Source organism: Exophiala viscosa (genome assembly GCF_022695815.1).
Source record: "Exophiala viscosa unplaced genomic scaffold EDD37scaffold_1, whole genome shotgun sequence".
Taxonomy (NCBI): domain Eukaryota; kingdom Fungi; phylum Ascomycota; class Eurotiomycetes; order Chaetothyriales; family Herpotrichiellaceae; genus Exophiala; species Exophiala viscosa.
Genome location: NW_026944353.1, coordinates 1,138,264 through 1,154,535, shown reverse-complemented (window position 1 = coordinate 1,154,535; position 16,272 = coordinate 1,138,264). Strand labels below are relative to the sequence as shown.

General features: G+C 51.1%; 3 protein-coding genes across 3 annotated transcripts; 1 reads left to right on the top strand and 2 right to left on the bottom strand.

Annotated features, from left to right (window-relative positions):
* Positions 1 to 4,402: 4,402 nt before the first annotated feature.
* Positions 4,403 to 6,794, top strand: EDD37DRAFT_644568 (mitogen-activated protein kinase; the record flags this gene model as incomplete). Its single annotated transcript, XM_062817527.1, has 2 exons — positions 4,403 to 5,155; positions 5,211 to 6,794. 2 exons carry the CDS (start codon positions 4,403 to 4,405, stop codon positions 6,792 to 6,794), a joined length of 2,337 nt encoding a protein of 778 aa, XP_062674669.1.
* Positions 6,795 to 8,734: 1,940 nt separating this feature from the next.
* On the bottom strand, positions 8,735 to 12,974 carry EDD37DRAFT_20315 (Ca2+-transporting ATPase). Its single transcript, XM_062810197.1, has 2 exons — positions 12,727 to 12,974; positions 8,735 to 12,670 (listed from the first exon to the last, which is right to left on the bottom strand). Exons 1-2 carry the CDS (start codon positions 12,772 to 12,774, stop codon positions 8,945 to 8,947), a joined length of 3,774 nt encoding a protein of 1,257 aa, XP_062674668.1. The 5' UTR covers positions 12,775 to 12,974; the 3' UTR covers positions 8,735 to 8,944.
* Positions 12,975 to 13,740: 766 nt separating this feature from the next.
* On the bottom strand, positions 13,741 to 15,909 carry EDD37DRAFT_20313 (uncharacterized protein). Its single transcript, XM_062810195.1, has one exon. It carries the CDS (start codon positions 15,452 to 15,454, stop codon positions 13,928 to 13,930), a length of 1,527 nt encoding a protein of 508 aa, XP_062674667.1. The 5' UTR covers positions 15,455 to 15,909; the 3' UTR covers positions 13,741 to 13,927.
* Between the last annotated feature and the right edge of the window lie 363 nt (positions 15,910 to 16,272).

Here is a 16,272-nt window from a genome sequence, read left to right as displayed (position 1 = left end):
ACCAAAACGGCAGGAGAATCCATGCGAGATGCAGCTTACGAAGCTATCTAATCAGATATCTTCTCTGCTGTTTGGCCTGTACGACAGACCAGGTTTTTGCTTCTCCAAGCCCGGCGCTAATGCAGTTGACCCGAGCCATCAAGCTTCCAACGCCTGGGTCAAACCGTCAAGGGTAAGAAATTTGGCAGTACCTCTTAGTATGAAGCCGCTTGCACCGAGGGCATAAAGAAGTGGCTGGGCCGGTAGTTGCGGCGGCAATGGAGGAAGATCGTTGACCCATCGAGGACGGCAAGTTTGACAACATCTCACCAGGAGTCCAGGACTTTGCATTTTTGAGTATGGAGTATAGCTCCGAAACGATGAGGTGACAATGACTGGTGAATCATGCCCCTAGGAAATCCTACAACGCTGATACGAGGTTGAAGAGCCACTATCGATTTCTTGACTCAGATTTGGCCTTCTTGGAGAATGCGGGGTGTCAAGACTTTCTCAATCTACTCGAATGCCTTTCAGCAAATATTATTGTTGCACCTTCTTGATCGAGAGGTGCAGGGCAACATTCTTGCGGAAAAGTCTGTGGAAGCTCAAAGCTTCCCATTATTGACGGCAAGGCTGGTACGCATCCGGCGCCTGTGAGCAATCAACAAGAGGTGAAAACGCCGACTTCATGCATGGTTACGTACTTCTTGCGCCCCAGGTCTGCTGTCGCTTTGGTACCCACCAAGCCACCAAAAGTATCTCTTGCGGGTGCATTTGTTCGAAAACAGTCCTCAAATCGTGGTTACGGACCATGTTGTTGAGTGACATCTCTATGATGGTGGACAGCCTTTCCGCGAATGGAACACCTTCATTTTCGCGAGAAGAGCACAAGCATATGGCGCAGCGATGTACATATACAGGCAAATGATCGCGTCATAAGACGGGAAGCATCTCGCCCTAGAGCTGTTTTGAAGTCCACCATTTGCGACCATGACTGAAATACAGCCTAGGCATGCATCAAGAGGCGGAATTCGGCACATGATCGAGCTGAACGATTGGGGTCTACAGCCTCTAGCTCCATATTGCACGGAGAGGTCTTGTGACTTGGACGCCTCAGCCATCACAATCCAGATGAAGCCAATATTACAACATTTGCCCGACGAGCGCACTGTTCAGTCAGGCATACCCAAAGAGATGTGCAACGCGAACATCATTCTGGAGAACGATGGTGAGATGCAGAGCTTTGCAAGACTCCAGCAGCCACCCCCGTAGTGGCCTGGTCAATATTGGATGCTCACGATGCACGACATCGGTGGTCGGTATTCGGAACGATTGCCTGGTGTTAGATTTTGGCAAGGTTCTTTTTATAGCGATTGTCATGGCTTGGCAGTTCTGCATACCCGTTCAATAGCGATGCGACGATGCATACTACTAGCGGGAATCCGGAGTACTGCTTGTCATCGACATGCGGTCGACACGACCCTCAGCTGGCAATAGAGTTTTTGTCCGCTCGTAACAGATATGTATCATGATTCATGTCTCGTGTCAGGAATCGGAGCGGTGGTTTTGCCTCGCCGACAGCACACGATTAGGTCGCAAGGCTCGCAAGCATGCTTAAGGGTGCGTGCTGAGTACTCTTCGCTTGCAGTATTACAAGCCTCAAAAGACCCACCGAATGGACACCGAGGCGGACTTTCGCTGCCCACCGGGGGGAGATGGTGGGCATACCACGTTTCGCTGATAAAGGGTGCCACAGGCTATCGTCATCTTACCTGTGCACTACTACGAGTCTGTCTTTTGCACGCGACTGTGGCACTCAGACTCGCAAGCTGGTGGACCCGTCGGGCATGAATGCTCGTGTGCCATATCGGGAGGTATTCACGGCATCATCTGCATGAAATGGACAACTAATACGGAGACCATTGAAAGCGGTCTGACTGAAAGAGGCAACGAACACGTATGGCATGGCTCGAGTTTATACTATAGTACATCAACGCTATCCGTAGCGAAGATCGTCAAGTGCCAGATCCGATGGTGCTTGTCCTGTGGTCTTGCGATTTGGACCGTATCCCCCGGAAGGAAAGGCCTAGTGACTACATTGTATACTTTTGTCGCAGGTTTATTCCGACACAGCCAGCAGACACATGGGATCTACCAACTAGAATGCTTTTTCTGGCCTGCAAAGGTCAGCGCACTGTGCCTGTTTCAAATGTGAAGGTTGATGGGGCATCAGCCACTAGAAGATAGGCGACAGGCCGTGTCAGATAGCGAAGAACAGGAGGGACGAGGCAAAGAGCACAATATTCTTTTGACTCCTATCTTTTGCCTCTTCAACAATCTCGTCTTTAAAACAGCCGAACGATCCCCAAGAGAAGGATTCGAATCGACAGAGTGCAATCAGAGACAAATCTCCCTCCAAGGCTGAATCAGTGGTGAACAACGCGATGCTTACGGATTGTCACTGGTCAGGGGGTCTCGCCAAGAAAGCGACCAGAGATTAGAGGGAGCAAAGAGAGGAGTTTCCCCCAGTATGACTAGGATGAGGCTCAAATTGGATCTACGCAAACCTCAGATCGATCACCCGTGGGGCATAGGGTTCTTTTTCGAATATTCTCCAAGGGTTCCTCTGTTTGTTGTTGTTTACCGATCGCACATTGGCCATGAGCACGAAAGGTTTGTCGGTCAGATGAGTTCCCGTGCTGGAAATGCTTGAGCACCAAAGTTGCAGCTGTGTTGCTGTCTGTCTGCAGTTACCAGAGGCAATAGTCAAGGCCTAAGCATGAACTAACAGGTGCTGGACACTACAGGGATTGGCTGCATAAGGAGGTCCCTAGGCTGGTTAGAGCAACAGAGGCGTCACTAGCTCGGTGGTCGGACGATCAAGGCCGTAGAGGAGCGGCCGGGAGGGGACCATCTCTTGGTCCTTGGAAATTGCGGCGCAAGGGGGAGGCTAGGAAGTAGGGCAGAACTACGGAGGTGACCTCAAAATTAGCAACAAATCGTATGGGGGTGGCCTGAACTCCGATCCAAAAGCATCAATATCAACCAATAAGGCCTCCGGGTGCCTGGTAAAGGATCCCGCTAAGGCTGTCTACAACACTTGCACATGAAAACATGGTGCTGTTTTCCTCTCCACTGCTCGGCGAACACCATGAAAATGTTTCCCTGGGGTTTGGGCCTTTTAAGGCTTGCTGCTTTGATGACGGAATTGTTCGCGGAATTGAACAATTGTGCTTTGAAATGAGGCTCCATGGTCCCTTCTGCCCCCAAGGCAGCGACGTGATCCTTGCGAGGAGGACCCAGAGGATCAAAAAGAATGCTCTACTACTGTAGGTCCGTATTATGGCTGTCATACATGCATTCTAGGGCATTATCGATATCCGGGTCTAACCAGAATTGCCATCCTTTCGCCTTAACTTACAGTACAAACGACCAAATAATGAGTTCATGACTATGTCTTTTGACGCCCATTCTATCGCGTGCACAGTCCCCGTGTGGCATTTTTAGCGGCAAAATTGTTAGAGACCATACGATTGCTCAGGTGTTTCTCGTAGTTGCAGTACGAGTATTACAATAGTTGATTTTTCTCTCGCGTTAGGCGTAACAATGGTCGCGAGCTGCAGTGTCATCGTCTCTCACGTATTCTCCGGACAATCGGTGGCCTTGCTCTGGCCTGGCGTCTCTATCATCCGAGCACCGACGGCGGCGAAGTTCTTTGCTATGGAGCATTGTTCACTTGAATTAAGCCCAAGCCCCTAAGCCCCTAAGCCCGCAAAGGCGTCCCTTGCCCCCCCCTCTTTTCTAAACTCGGGCCTGAAAGTGAAAGTGAAAGCTCGTCACCCAAAGGCTTGTATCGTCTATTCCCGGAACAGACTAACCTCCCCATCTCAAGGCCCGCCGCCCGACCAGCGACCTGCCGCCGTACCCAGCACCTCTCAGCCCGTCTCTCGTCTCCTCTCCATCCCCCAATCCTCGTCATCTCGCTCATCTCGCGGATCTTTTCTTGTATCTGTTGTCTCTCTTTTCCACACTCGCTCCATTCCATCCTCCTTTTCTGCTTGTACACAAGCCCTTCGACCCAGACACTCGCTCAACTCCCCTGCTTTGCTTATCCACCGATTGCCCGTCGTCCGCTTGTGTTCGGACCCGGTTCTTTTGTTGTAATATCCTCTCGCTGAGCCCCCGTCAAACCATTCATCCCCTTTACCACGCTTGTCATATACCAACCACACTGGCGGCTCCAAGTTCTTGGGACAGCTGGGAAGTCGCAAGCGGCTACGACTCCCACTCACGTTCCCCCTCTCTAGCCCAACAACAACATCAACGTCGACCTTCTCGACCGAACGCCGTAGCTGTCTACCCACCTAACAGCAGAAACAACAACAACGACAACCTCAACGCCGCCGCCGCCGCCGCCACGAACATGGAGGACGACACGCGGAGCAACAGTGGTCAGACACTGCGGCCTTTTTCCCAACCTACCATAAACTCGAGGTTCCCTTCGTTACGACGCCTCAACTCGACCGAACCCTATCGACATCGTTCGTTACCTGCCGAACCTTCACCTGGCTCCGACCGCGCCAGCAGTGAGATTACCTTCGCTGTCCTTTATGATGATGGCCCTGACTATCATGTCGGCCACTATGATGAGGAGGGATCGATGCGGTCGGCTCAAAACACACGCGACTCCATGAACTCCTTTGCTCCATCTTTCCGTACACGCGACTCCAGAATTGTTAGTGACGACCACTACCTTGACCGAAACCCAGACTTTGTGGCCAACCAGAGACTACTGGCAGAAGGCTACCTTAACAATAATGACTCCTTATACGACCAATCTGTGCCTCGATATCCCACACAATCAGAAGAGACCTTGGCAATGAATGCTCTACATAATACATATGGTCGGGATGAAAAGGGACCACTTTCACAACAAATGACTCCGCCTATGGACCGTGCTCAGAGCAAACATTCACATGAATCTTGGTGCACATGTGACGAGGATCATGGCCATGGTATGGCCGACAGGAAAGATCCTTCCAAGTTCGATCTGGAAGCTCAGAATGGTCCTCCAACTCCTACAGCCTTCCTGCCCAAGGAAAAGGGCGGCAAAGGGCCTGGAGGTCCGGGAGGACCAGGAGGACCACCAGGCTCAATGCCCAAAGGCCCCTACGATGTATGTCCCCTACGAGCCCTTGAGAAATTGCATTGCGTTGCTAACCCTTTGAAAGGTCACATTCAACGGTCCCGACGATCCTCTCGACCCCAAGAACTGGGCTCCCAAACAGAAGTGGGCCGTCGTTGCACTCACCGCGTCATTCACATTCCTCTCCCCCTTGGCTTCATCCATGGTGGCTCCAGCTCTTCCTCAGATCGCTAAGGACTTTCACATCACCAACAGCATTGAACAACAAATCGTCCTGTCCATCTTCGTGTTGGCCTATGCGATTGGTCCCATGATCCTCGGTCCTCTATCCGAACTCTATGGACGTGTCATTGTCCTCCAATCCTCCAATGTCGTCTTCCTCGCCTTCAACACAGCATGTGGGTTTGCTACGTCCAAGCAAGAACTCATGGCTTTCCGTTTCTTATCCGGTCTCGGTGGTTCCGCTCCACTCGCAATTGGTGGTGGTGTGCTAGGTGATCTCTTCAAGCCTGAAGAGCGTGGCAAGGCAATGGGTCTATACGCATTGGGTCCTTTGCTTGGCCCTGCCGTTGGTCCCATAGTTGGGGCCTGGGTCGCTGAGAAATCGACCTGGAGATGGATGTTCTGGGCTACCTCAATAGTCAACCTGTTCATCCTCTTCGGTGGTGTCTGGAAACTCCGAGAGACCTATGCACCTTATATCCTGCACAAGAAAGCCAAGATGATCCGCAAACAGACTGGCGATGACCGATACAGGGCACAGGACGAAGGCGCTGTTGATCAGCCCGTATGGAAGAAGGTTGTCACGACAATGGGTCGCTCGTTCGGCATGCTCTTCACCCAGCCTATTGTCCAGGTCTTGGCTCTCTATATGGCGTTCTCCTACGGCATTCTTTACCTGGCCCTATCTACCTTCTTCGAGCTTTATAAGACCGTCTATGGTGAGAGCACTGGCATCGCCGGTCTCAACTACCTGTCTCTTGGTCTGGGCTTCTTCATCGGCGCCCCTCTTTGCGGCAAATCTGGCGACAAGATCTATGCAAAGCTCAAGGCCAGATCTCATGACGGAAAAGGTAAACCAGAGTTCCGTATGCCACTGGTGATACCTTTCTCGCTCTTTGTCCCGGCGGGACTTCTGGTCTATGGATGGTCCGCTCAGGCACGGACTCACTGGATCGTCCCTAACATCGGAGCCTTCCTTTTCGGCATCGGTACGATCGCCGCCTTCCAATGCGTTACCACCTATCTAGTCGATACCTACGCCCGACTTGCTGCCTCTGCAGTAGCCGCAGTCACCATTCTCCGGTCTCTGGCTGGTTTCGGCTTTCCTCTCTTCGCACCTGCCATGTACAAAGCTCTCCACTATGGCTGGGGTAATACTGTACTGGCCATCGCTGCCATTGGTATCGGTACTCCAGTGCCAATTCTGCTGTGGATCTTCGGTGAGAAGCTGAGGAAGAGAAGCAGTCTCGCATTCAAGGGTCCTCCTCCCGGAATGAAGGGTCCTCCAGGAATGGGCGGTCCTCCAGGGAAAGGCCCTGGTGGTCCTGGCGGTCCTGGTGCCAAAGGACCAGGTGGTCCAGGTGGCGCAGGTATGGGTCCAGGAGGTGTTCCAACGGGTCCTCCACCGCCATTCCCCGGACACAAAGGCCCGGGCGGTCCTCACTAATTTATATCGTTACCAAAAAAACGCTCCGACTGTTACGACCAAAATGGCAAAATGCATTATTCTAATATAATCACTGAACCTCATCATATCTTTGTATCTATGCCGCCATTTGGAAGTTGTTTACTATGTCAACTATGGGATGAGCGGGATCGGCGTTTTCAGGGCGGCATTCACAAGCAGAGTGAAATCAAATTTACGCGCAAGAGCGCCAGGGCGTGTCAGCATACATTTTCTATGTCTTATTCTTATCGAATCGACCAGGGTTGATCTGGGGAAGAGAGGAGAAGAGGGAGTACGGGGATAGGAAGGGGGATGGGATGGCAATGGACATGAAAGATGAAGAGACGGACACCATTATTAACATGATTCATATTCTTATCTTTTCAGCCTTTCATGTTTAGGGAGAAGGAACCCATGAGTCGCTTCCAAAAAGTTGAACATGCTGCTTTTTGTGATCTGTGCCTGTTCAATCTTGTGTGAGGTTCGTACCGACGCCTTGAGAAGCGACGTCTGCCTGGCATGCACATGCGCCTACTCAACAGTATCACGTTAGTCATACCACTGTCATGCTATCTACCCACAGATAGGCACGAACAAGGTCCTAATGGTTTGCGAAGATATCAGCGCCCATTGGAGGTGGTCTCAAGCAGCTTAGCAATTTGGGGGCAACAATGCGGAGGTTTACTACGATAGTAGTGTAAGGCGTCCTCGGAGGCCCATGTATGTTCTCGCTTACCATTCGGGCATTTGCTCTTCTTGTAGGTGCCAAGTCGCGGTGTGCCCCGGTTGTGCCCGGTTGCATAATGATGGGTTTGTCCGTACAGTACGGAGTGCTCAGAGATAGACAGGGGAGTGTAGAGTACAGATTGTTGCAGGTGGCCTGACATGTAGGCACAGTAAGGCTGACTCGGTGACCGTGTCGATGTGACCACTGGGACGCGTGATGAGCGTGCATAGGACTCCGTACAAATTGTTCGTATTAGGCCCTGTGCACAAGCGTACTTTACGGAGACTGGAGTAGTCCCCGGCCCTCTAGGCTGCCCAGTCGAGCGACGAAATGGGAGGATGATAATCATGCGATCCTGGTGCAAAAGTGGAAGAAACGCCCACCTAGGCCTGCCTGTGCCTGTGCCTGCCTGCAGCGCGTGACGGTACGTGGGTGGAGCGGAAGTGCATTCTCTGGGCGTGGGTTATGGGTTGCTGGGGGCCGGGTTCGGCTGTGGTGATGACCTACTGTAGTCTGTAGCTTAGACTTTTAAGCCAGCAGTTTGAGATAAAGACAGTTATGTTTGGGGTTGGGGCGGGTTACAAACATACCCTGGTAGGAAAGCGGAATGAATGGGGATCTGAGCACGAAGGCGCAAAGACAAGGTGAGGTGATGAGACGGAGACGCTCATGGTGAATACGAATACAGTTGTCATGACTCATGGATAATGAAATCATCATGTTGAGCATAGCAGGTGCCGAATACGAAAACGTGTGATAGAGTTTTGCACACAATACTACAACGTATGAGGGTGGCCGGAAGGCTGGGGGAAAGATGCATGGCTTTCGTCAAACGGGTTGATATTTGATCGACATCAGCAGTACGGAATTGAGAAGGGTTGTATCTGATTTTTTCAGAGTTTAATGTTTGGAGGGAGGTTGGCAATACGATCTTGTCGATTAGCTGGAGCCGTAAGAATAGGGGATGATAGCCTTGTCCGGTTGAAGTGCGGTCGGTGCACATGAAGTAGCAGATTATCAGATAAACATTTGGCAATGGTATAGTATCTCTGTGTTTTCTTATAACCTAAGCATCTCATCAGATGTTCGAGACTACAATCCCTAAATACTTTCGCCCTAACGCCTTAGAATGTGAAACCCATAGCAGTAGTGCCACTCAGTATCCCGTACGCCTTCAGAGATTCAAAACAACACCTTGACTCCCATTCGGTCTGGTTTTCCCTCGGATGAAGCTGTTCCCAACGTGCGGGTGTAGAACCATACAGCCGCCAAACACCGACAACCTACATAGACAAGAGATAAATATCGACAAGATTTGAATCGGAAAGGTTAGGGAGCGTCCCTGCCTGCGTGAATAGGAGACCTGACATCGCTTGCTGACTCCACTCGATGCCAATATCAGCACCTTTCCAGTCCTTAAGCTTTAGCTAGGTCCGATCACCGACACCGACGGTACAGGTAGAGTGCTTGGTTGTGTCCGGTTTTCGGGACTCGGGATTGAATCGAGGTTGGCCTTCTCAGCTTGCTTGGAAGTCGACGTAGGGGAAATGCCAGCTTCCTCGTCAACGTTCATCGAGTTCATTTCCGTCACTTGCTCCTGGCCGGTTGCATGAGTGCTCTCGTCTTCGTCGGCAGAAGTCTTCCTGCCTGTCATTCTCTGCATAGTACGCTTGGAGAAGCGAGTGATGGCACGGAACATGCTTGCCACAGGGTGCAAGATGATATGCAGGAGCTTCCACACCGGTCGAAGAGCCACGGCCAGTGCATGTGTGACGCCGTAGAACACCACCGCGAACCATGCATCAGGCAGACATCTCACCAAAACACCCCAGAGCAAGCATGGCAGTGCTGTCAGCAGTGATATTGCCCACTGAACCCCGTTTAGACGCGTGATGGAAAAGGCCTGACCTCCGACGAATATGATCATGATTTGACCGGCGATCATGATACAGTTGATGCCAATAAACCAGAAGTTACGGTGAATTCCCTCAAACACGTTAAATTTGTTATCCAGTCGACGATTGTTGAGTTCGTTGAAGATCTGCATCCACACAAACGAGTTGAAGACAATGGTGTTGAGTTCGGTGCGCTGGTGCATTTCGTAGCTGAAGATCGACATGCCGGCAAAGTACAGGATAAGCGTCACCACAAGTTGGTAAATGGCTTGTCCGATGATCATCTTCCACATATTGACAGTGATGAGTGGCTCTGACTTGGGTTGCGGAGGGCGATCGAGGATTGCCTTGGTGGGTGCGTCGGTCGCCAATGCCAACGCAGCGAGCGTGTCCATGATGAGGTTGACCCAAAGAAGTTGCACTGCTGTTAGAACAGAGTGATTGGAGTCGTTGGATACGGCGGATACGAAGGTCAGAATCACGGCCGTTATGTTCACAGTGATCTGAAACTGCAGGAACTTCTTGACCGCATCATTGACAGCCCGTCCCCACATCAGAGCGGTGATAGTCGAGGAAAAATTGTCGTCGAGGAGTATGATGGAGGATGCTTCCTTTGCAACTTCTGTGCCGGCGATGCCCATGCTGAAGCCGACGTCGGCCATCTTCAGAGCTGGACCATCGTTCGTGCCGTCGCCAGTCACTGCGACCGTCTCACCCAGGCTTTTCAGTCTTTCGACAAGAATGCGCTTGTCTTCTGGTGATGATCGTGCTAGAACACGTAACTTCGGAAGGATCTTGTCCATCTCCGTGTCAGAAAGCTGACGAAATTTCGGCCCTTCCATAACTATGCTCTCCTCGTCCTTGCGAAGGATACCACATTCTCTGGCAATAGCGCGAGCTGTGCTGATGTTGTCGCCGGTGACCATACGGACCACAACGCCAGAGTGCTGACACTGAGCCACAGCCTCGACGACACCTTCTCTGAGCGGATCGTGAATACCCACGACACCGATCCAGATCATGTCATGGAAAATGTCTTCGAAGTCAGCCATCTTAGGATCGTCTTCGAGAGTTTTGGCGTCGGAAGGCGGCCATTGAGGAAAATCTTTGTACAGCATGCCGATTGTACGGAGGGAATGCTGTGCGTAGTCGTCAATGGTTGCTGAGATGGTTTCTCTGTCTTCGGCGGTCAAGTCAGTCACCTCAGAGTCGTTGTCGTAGATGTTGGATATAGCTTTCGTTGCACTGCCCAGCATGAGCTCTGCAGCGCCCTTGACAAATAGTCGGTACCCGCCGTTGTACTTGATTACAACGCCCATACATTTTCGACCCGAGTCGAAGGGTATAAGCTGCTTGACTTGATGATTTGACCGTTCCATAGCCAGATCATCAAGACCCAAATGTTCCTTGGCAAGCAAGAGCATTGCTACTTCCGTCTTCGAACCGATGAAACTTGGAACATCGTTTTCTTCACCCTCAAAAGCCGTGCTGTTGAGTGTGATCGATAGTCGAAGGAGTTCTTTCACCTCTGGACTGACTTTGCGCAGCATCGCAACAGGTTGAATGGCTTCTGATGTTCCATCCGCGCGCGAGGATGCAAATCCGTCCCTTGTCCCAAGTGTACCTGCGACCACAGTCATTTTGTTTTGAGTCAGTGTGCCAGTCTTGTCAGAGCAGATGGTCGTGGCGTTTCCCATAGTCTCACAAGCGCGAAGAACCCTGACAAGATTATTCTCCTTGAGCATTCTTGTTGTAGCAAATGCCAACGCCAAGGTTACTGCCAGTGGTAAACCTTCAGGGACGGCGACGACAATCACAGTGATTGCCACAATCAAGATGTCCAGGAATTCCTGAGCCTTCTCCGGGGCGCTCCGCGTGTCAGCCGAGAGATGCGCAAGAAACTTGATCAGAAGAACGAAGAACAGAAGTCCAGCAGCTGACGAACCGAGACCTCCGATCCAATTTGCGAGCTTGCTGAGCTTGACCTGTAAAGGAGTGGGCGAATTCTCGGTCTGCAGACTCATCATGATCTTGCCGTAGGAGCTGTTTTTGCCAACACTTGTCACGAGGTATGTGCCGACGCCCTCGAGAACTTTGGCGCCGCTGATGATGAAAGGATCCAATTTTGCTGTTGCTGTTCCATCCTGAATACGTTGCCAGACTTCCTGGCCGGGTGCCTTCTTCATTTGGTCAGATTCGCCAGTCGCAGAGGATTCATCACATTTGATGCCATGACCAGAAATGAAAATGCCATCGGCCGGCACTGCGTCACCAGGCTCGAGATGGAGAACATCTCCCACCGTGATATCGTAGACAGAAACCTGGATGGATTTGCCTGAACGAATGACCTTGACCTCACGATCATCTTTGCGCTTGTTGAGCCTCACAAATTGGCGCTCTTTTTGCCAGTCATTCGCCGCACCGACAATGACTACAATGAGGATTGCCACGCAAATGGCGACGCCTTCAATCCAGTCCACACCAAGATCACCGGAGACTGTTTCATAGATGCCGAGTGCCAGTGATATCACGGCAGCAAGCGTAAGGAGAATTAGGATTTTATCATTGTACGCTCTCCAAATCAACAGCAGTATTCCGTCGGGTTTTCGTTCGGGAAGTCTGTTGTCGCCGTACACCCTGAAGCGGTCCTGGAACTGGTCGGTACCAACCATCGATTCGGCTATCGGCTCGGCTGGATTTAGTGGTAAATCTGAGAGCATTTTTTCATCGCTGATCGATGCTGCTTCTTCGAATGGGACTTGTCCGTCAAGACGAGTCTCGTCAATTGACAGGCCCGCTGTTAGACTGGTGCGCAAACCTCTCTCAAGACCTTTGATTCCTCCAAGCGCTTTGTATGCAGATAATGATTTGGGATTAAGAAGCTTATTCAGCTGACCAGGAGTGTAGGCAAAAGGATTATTCTGGACTTCAAAATCCTGTTCATTGCCCTTGTCCGGTCGGAGGGCGTCTTCTGGCTTTTCATATTCCAAACTGGATCTGGAGTAAAAGGTTACAGAAGAGGTCGCGGATATCGCCGAATCTGATCGATATCGAGTCGATGCTTCACCAGACTGTACAGAGCCTGACCGTGAGTTCAGCGTTGATCCGTCATATCCAGCTCCTTGTATGGGCGTCGTAGGTGATAAGTATGAGGTTTCGTCAGGACGCGACTGAGGCGTCATTGACATGCTAGATTCTCGTCTGTGAGATAAAGGCTGACTCGTCGGTGATATCGCGTCTTCTCCTGATATACCCTATAATCATAGAATTAGTCGATCAAGTTTGGTAAATAGGGATAAACAACACCCACCGAAGTATCTATGGTAATTTTCGGCGCAGCAACTTTCTGGGTCGCCATGATTGTCCGGTTCGAAGTTGAACCCTGACGACAGATGTCTGAAGTTGTCGATCTGATGGTGATTGCTCTTCAGCCTTATTGACACCGAGGCTCACCAGCTTTTCGTTGATAATACTCGATGTAAGGCAACCTGTGAAACATAAACAGGAAAAAAGGGCGATAATCTGATTCCAGCAAGAGATAATGTCCCTGGTATCTGCCTTTGTGCCCATCGGCAGTTGCTATGAACCGGAGCCCTGGCATCGTGTGGTGTTGAATTATTGCTAAGAGGGAGGCTGTGCACGTTAGTTGCAGCTGGGCAAAACTGCCACACGCAGAAGAATGGGTAACACATGTGCTTGCACCCCAGTTTTTCTCATGTTTGAGTAGGCGCCCAAGATGAATGATCTGGCAGTCAGTCCTGTGGGGTGCTTCGTATACTTTACAACATTCTGGGCCGCATCCTTCATATGGCTGATCAAGTCCATCGAGAAGAAACCCCTAACTTACATGTGTTTGGGGACAACCAACCCCCAACTTACGTCTTACCCAGTTACACTGACAGATGATATGACTCGAAGATCGCTTCATCCGTCACCAAAAGGCCTGCGAGTACCAAAGCCATGGGTATTGATTCATGCTTCGAAAGCGAACCGTTCAAGCGCGATGACTTTTCTCTGGTGACGGCGAAACTCTAGGATTGTTGAGAACGAGGCTTGGCCGAACGTCATGTTGGTCTTGGACTTCTTGTGTTCCTTCATGCCCAGCACCGGGGATGGATATTGATTGGGTTCCATCATCTTGGCGAGCTGGAAAGGGGCAGAACTGTCAGTCTGTTGGATGAGATTCGGGCAAATTCATGCCCAGCCTTCGCCAAGATCCGATAAACCACAATATAATGACGATCACGTGCCTCTTATCGCCACCAATTGTGGCGGAGCATTACAGATATCTGGGCGAGGCACACTCTACGCGTTCCAAACATCAACGAGGCAATGATCATGATTGGTCTTAGATTCAAGCTGAGTCGGTTGAGGCAGAGGCAAAGTCAATCAGTTGAGTCTGAACTACAGCAAACATCAGGCTGTGCATATAACACTGCCCAGCAGGCAACTCAAGAAACCACTACGTGACGCTAACCGCGATCTCTCATGACAAAACAACAACGTCAGTATCACCGCCATTGAAAAGGAGGAATGCCCATCTTGGTGAGTTTCTCCGCTGTGGACCGACACCATGCCAGTTCCGTCGAAACATTCATCAAGTGTTCAATTTGTGTCTGTGCGAAAAACTCCCATGCAGTCTCCAGTGGCCAGAGGGTGACTATCCGTCCGGTAAATTTCATGTCGCCAGTGTGAAAGAACTCCAGACATTGGCATGCAACCCTCGACCACCGGAGTGCCTCCAACACAGCCGACTCAGGATATACATCTGCCGATGGATCACGAGATAGAATGTCCTTCGAGATTCTTGCGATCAGGGCAGCAACATGTATCCGTACAGCCGCATAGATCGAAAAGGCAATAGCGGTCGACAGCAGCTCAAATTCGAAACAATAGTCAGCTAAACCTTCCCAACTTGCCGATCTCTCTTGGTATATTACGCCTTGATGCTCCGAGCGCAGTTTGAATTCCCACTCGTCCAGCTCTTCGACCGTGGCCCAGGCCTCTTGCAGTCGTTCCTCGAGCGAGGACAGCTTCCACTTTTTGGGCATGTCTTGCTTGACAATTTCTGGCAAGATCTTGAGAGCGATGTCCAGCACCGAATGGAGGGGGTGTTGGGCGAGTTCGAGATCCTTCTTCCAGGGAAAGTCGATCCATTCTGGGCTTGACAGGAATGCTCTTTGCCTATGCATGAAGAGAAAGGGTGCCTGCATGGCGCGGTATCCGTAAAAGTGTTCCTGCGCCGATTGCGTGTTGAGGGCTTCGACGCCGCCGGAGAAGATGAGAGCACCCACCCCGAAGAGGTGCCTGTTGAAGTTGTCCCACGACTGGTTCGCGATGAGCTCTGACATGGCGCAGGTGAGGGCTGTCAGGGACAGCATGGTGGCACATATGGTTCTATCCCCTTCTGCATATCTCGATAACGCGAGTCGCAGTTTCTGCAATGCTCGAGTCTGCACGTATGCAGCGTGAAGAGTCATGTCTTCATCGTTTCGGTCTCTGCCAATGATGGCCAAAGATGCTGCGAGGAGGGCTTCCATCAGCACCTTTGTCTCTGGTCTTCCCATCTCGAGCGTTGCCGACGTGATCCATGTTGAGCAGCATATTGAGAACCTCTTCTTGGGTTCGTACTGGATTCGTTCCAAATTTGTCTGGGACGGAAGATATTTGTCTTGGAGGGCATTGATTAGTGCGTCTAGATAAGTTGTTCCGACAATTTTGGCACCGAACTCGGAAGGAATTGCCCACAGCCAGGGCTCCGTCTCTTCGGATGTGACAAAGGGCTCCCGTGAAATGGGTTCGAGCGACAGGAAAGTGGAAGATGTGTCTGCCTCTTGTTGATCGTCTTCGGCCTCTGACACAGCCTTATGAGGTGAATGGCCTTTGCTACTATTCGACCGGGGACTTTCCGCCTGGCCTGCAAGCTTCTTCTCTTTTTGCCGCCTCCTGAACGCCTGCACGTTGGCACGCACCTTTGCACGTCGGGCCTCTGCCCTTTCTTCCTCGGTGCCTGGTATGCGAGGCCTGCCGATCGGCATTATGACAACTGGACAAGACCCCGCAAAATCGATTGCCACAAAGATGTCGTCTGCAAGGTGTCTGCAGTATGAAACACGTTGTCTCAGTAAGTCTAGGAATCGAAAAGGAAGGGGCTCTTGATAATGAAAGACTCCTTGGTGCCGCAATTCAAGCGCTTGAGGACTATTCTAGCTATTGCACAGCACCGATTCGAAGGGGCTACAACTCTAAGAGCGAGAAACTTGCAATCACCTGGCTAATGATCCAGACTCAGGAGGCTCAGGAAGATCCACCACACCAGGGCTGGACAATTAGGTAAGATGCTCCTTGCCCGGGGTGTCCTCGGTACTATGATTATCGCCCCAGATATCGTGAGAGTGTCAGCATGCAGCAGAACGCGCTTTCCTGCTCATGGAAATGTTCGTCAGGTATGTGGCCCTGAGCAGTAGTCGCTTTTCGTACAACGAAGCGGGTCAGACCATTACCCACCGGTCAAACGAGGCTTCGTTATCTGGCGACATGCTATCCTCCTTCTGGCAAGCGAACCTGGGTGGTTATTGGTCTTGTTGACACGCAAGGTAGATCGCTCCTCGGATAGCCTCGCCATTGGAGGACGTTGGAGGGTCATGGGTATAGTACGCTATACTCAAGGTCGGATTCGGCAACACGAGGCTCGGGAATCGCTTGGTCCTACTGGGCCACGGTTCATCACATCGGCAGAGCCGTGATCTTTTCGGATGAGTAATTTTTTACGAATCACCGAGGACATTTCTTCCATTTGGTGATGCATGTTTCCAGAAATACATGTTCTTAGAAAGCAGACCAGATATACCTTGCA